This window comes from Phoenix dactylifera, chromosome 2, assembly GCF_051530095.1.
Source record: "Phoenix dactylifera cultivar Ajwa chromosome 2, Ajwa_hap1_PhDact_Kaust_v1.1, whole genome shotgun sequence".
Taxonomy (NCBI): domain Eukaryota; kingdom Viridiplantae; phylum Streptophyta; class Magnoliopsida; order Arecales; family Arecaceae; genus Phoenix; species Phoenix dactylifera.
In genome coordinates, this window is record NC_143191.1 from 57,857,872 (window position 1) to 57,860,885 (window position 3,014).

The 3,014-nt window shown below is 45.4% G+C and overlaps 1 protein-coding gene across 1 annotated transcript; it reads right to left on the reverse strand.

The window, feature by feature from the left end:
* Nucleotides 1-1,763: 1,763 nt before the first annotated feature.
* LOC103720142 (agamous-like MADS-box protein AGL80) lies at nucleotides 1,764-2,766 on the reverse strand. Its single transcript, XM_008809719.4, has one exon. The coding sequence runs from the start codon at nucleotides 2,553-2,555 to the stop codon at nucleotides 1,764-1,766; it is 792 nt and encodes a 263-aa protein (XP_008807941.3). The 5' UTR covers nucleotides 2,556-2,766.
* Between the last annotated feature and the right edge of the window lie 248 nt (nucleotides 2,767-3,014).

The window sequence follows — 3,014 nt, forward strand, 5'->3', positions numbered from 1 at the left end:
AAAGGGAAACCAAAGAGTGTTCACCCATCCAGTAGTCATGCCAGAATCTATTATCGTTGTCATTACCAGAAGCCAGGAAATATCAAGTATGACTAGGTCAAGGAGTTTGACATACCTTCCCAAAACCAAGTGCAATTATAAACGGAGCTATGATTGCTGAAATGTCTATTAGGCAGCAAAAGCTTCTTTACCCAAAGAAAAGCATGTCAAAGGGTTGCCAGCCAACAATACCATAACTATATATTCGATCTAATTTGAGATTTAATCTTCACTACGATGCCACAAATTATCTTTTCATCTATGAATTTTCTTTTTAAACATATAGTAATATCTATAATTATTGCATAGAGAATATATTTATTAAGGACCTTGTTTGGATGTCCGAACTTCGAAGGCCCATACAATGGATCTCAAAGAGAGAGAAAACCAACCATGATAAGCAAAAATAGTGGAATCTAGGACATTGAAGATTATACAATCCCTAAAATCTATGATATATAATGGAATCCTTCTAAATGTGATCTCCATTAGAATGGGGTTAGGATTCTCCTTCCTTAGGTGTGAAACACTATTGGATCACCTATAGCATAGATCTCAAAGTTCTTCGAACTCTATCATTCATCCATTCGCATAGATCTCAAAGCGAGTAGCTGATGATCCAATAGCGCGTTCGCCCAAAGGAAGGTGAATATTTTTTTCGCGCGAAAGATATAACCATGTCCGATCTCTAATACCCTAATTTTAGAAACTCTGCAAAACAGATTTTCCTTAATTAGAAATTTTTGTCTCCCGCACTAAATAGTCCGCCAAACTGTTTCCAGCCACCACCATACATAAAATATCTAGATGATTTAATGCATGAGTTGGGATCTTTTGTTGGGCTGTTTTGCACCACCAAAGGTTGTGCAGTTCTGAATAGCCACCATGTCTTTCATCTCGGATGTAGATAGCATGGCTCATTTCTCATATACTTATATTTGGCACTAAGCACGAGGCAACTTTTTAGAGCTGTATAGCTCTTTGCGTTGCAAAACGTGCACCATAAAGAGTGAAAGATCTTTATCGCACATCCAAACATGTTCTAAAACCTGAGCTTTTCTCTTGTAGGCTGATATTTGTTTCCGATGCAAATAAAATATAAGTGCTATCTTTATAGGTCTCTTCCTCGAGCTCACAGGATATCTTCGCAAAACTTTGTTTTTCCGCATCGAGAAGTTAAATATATTATTTCCCCATTCATGCTGCAACTTATTAGAGTTAAAGAAAAAATTCCTAAAATCTCTTTCAAGTTATTTCTTGAAAAGAAGCTTTTTTTTTTCTAAAAGGAGATAGGGTTGTTTTTGGTAAAACTAGCTATCTTGAATCTCGTACATTTTTAGGAGACAAGCAGTGTATATGAAACAAAATAAGCATCTTCAAAGTTCAACATCCAGAAAGGGATAACTTTATTACATTGAGAGAGCTCGACATGACAAAGAAAACTGCAACATTTGACGAGACATGGCTTTGATAAAGACATGCCACTCATAAAGACAGACACCAACAGAGAAAGAAAAAGGACGCATGCACTCGCAAGTACGAGCTAAACAAGGAGACACTCACAACAACAACGACTGTAACAACGACGATGGCGACGACGACGACGACGACGACGACGACGAGAGACGACATAGATGAACTAGCACCGAAGATGAAGACACGACACAACCCAGGATATAAAGCAAACAACTGAGACCAGAACGAGCTACCAAGCAACCCCACACTCAGTTGAACGGGAAGGATGGGTCCGTCCATGGGCTGGTGTGGTCCACAGAAGCAGGTGGAGGAGGCTGATAAGGATCCATCGGCTGCGAAGCTTGGTAGAAGTCCTCAGGCCATGGACTCATCATATCCACGAACCAGTTCTGTCTTTGGAGGGCTTCCATGGCCTGCTCGACCGGAGTCTTCTCCATGGGCACGACCGGCCCGGTCGGAGCAACAGGAGGATAAGGAGGAGGAGGAGCAGTAGGAGGAGGAACCATGACCTGCGGTGGCAGTGCTGGCGGGGGGGCGGCGGCGGCGGCGGCTTGTTTGACAGCCAGCTTACTACTTATCTCATCCAGCTTATCGTAAATTTCTTTGATCTTCCTTTCAAGCATCCAGGAGACGCAGGTGGCTTCCTCGATGCCTAGGTTGTCGTAGCTCTGTCCCCTGAGCCCCTCGCGGATGAGCAGCTTCATCTCGATCTCTCTATTCTCGCGCTCCTGCTTGCGGAGCTGCTCCAACAGCTTCATGGCCCGCTGGCGGAGGAACCCTTCCTGATTGACCATCTTCCGCGTCTGTTCCATCTCGGGCATGCTCTTGAATCGCGCGATGACGCGGGCCGCCTCCGGGGGCGTCGGCCAGACCTCCGGCACGCGGTCATTCGGCCCGTACACGATGGCGCACGCTTCCACGCCGCACAGGATGCTGAGCTCCTGCACCTTCTTCAGCAACCCCTTTCGCCTCTTCTTCAGGGTGGCGCGGCGGGTGGCGTCGTTGGCGATCCAGGCGAGCTTCACCTTGTTACGGGCCATGGCTTCAGACAAGGAGAGCGAGCGAGCGAGCGAGAGAGAGAGGGTAAAGGGACCCAAAGAGAAATGTTAGGAATGTGATAATTTCTTTCCTCGTCGAAGGCTGTGGCCCTTCACTCCTGGCACCGGGGGTGTATTTATGCGCAAACCAAGGGGTGCAACGCCGTGATGGATATCCGGCCAGATGGACTGCACCATAATTTTGAAACTCATACCGGGGGCGAAGATTACGATCATTAAATTATGTAATTTCTGGACAATATTTCCGCATTAAATGATTCTTTTGTCGCCCTATATCCGTTTTAATGGATTTAAACCCCGTTCTATTCGGTTCTGCTTACGTGCTAAGCATCCTTTGGCTGCCTCCTGCTGTATTTTGCTGTTCGGACGAGGTGTCTGATCTCGCTTACATGTATGCTCTTGCGTACTGTGAGGGAGAACAGCTGTGCAAGGTGTGTCTGG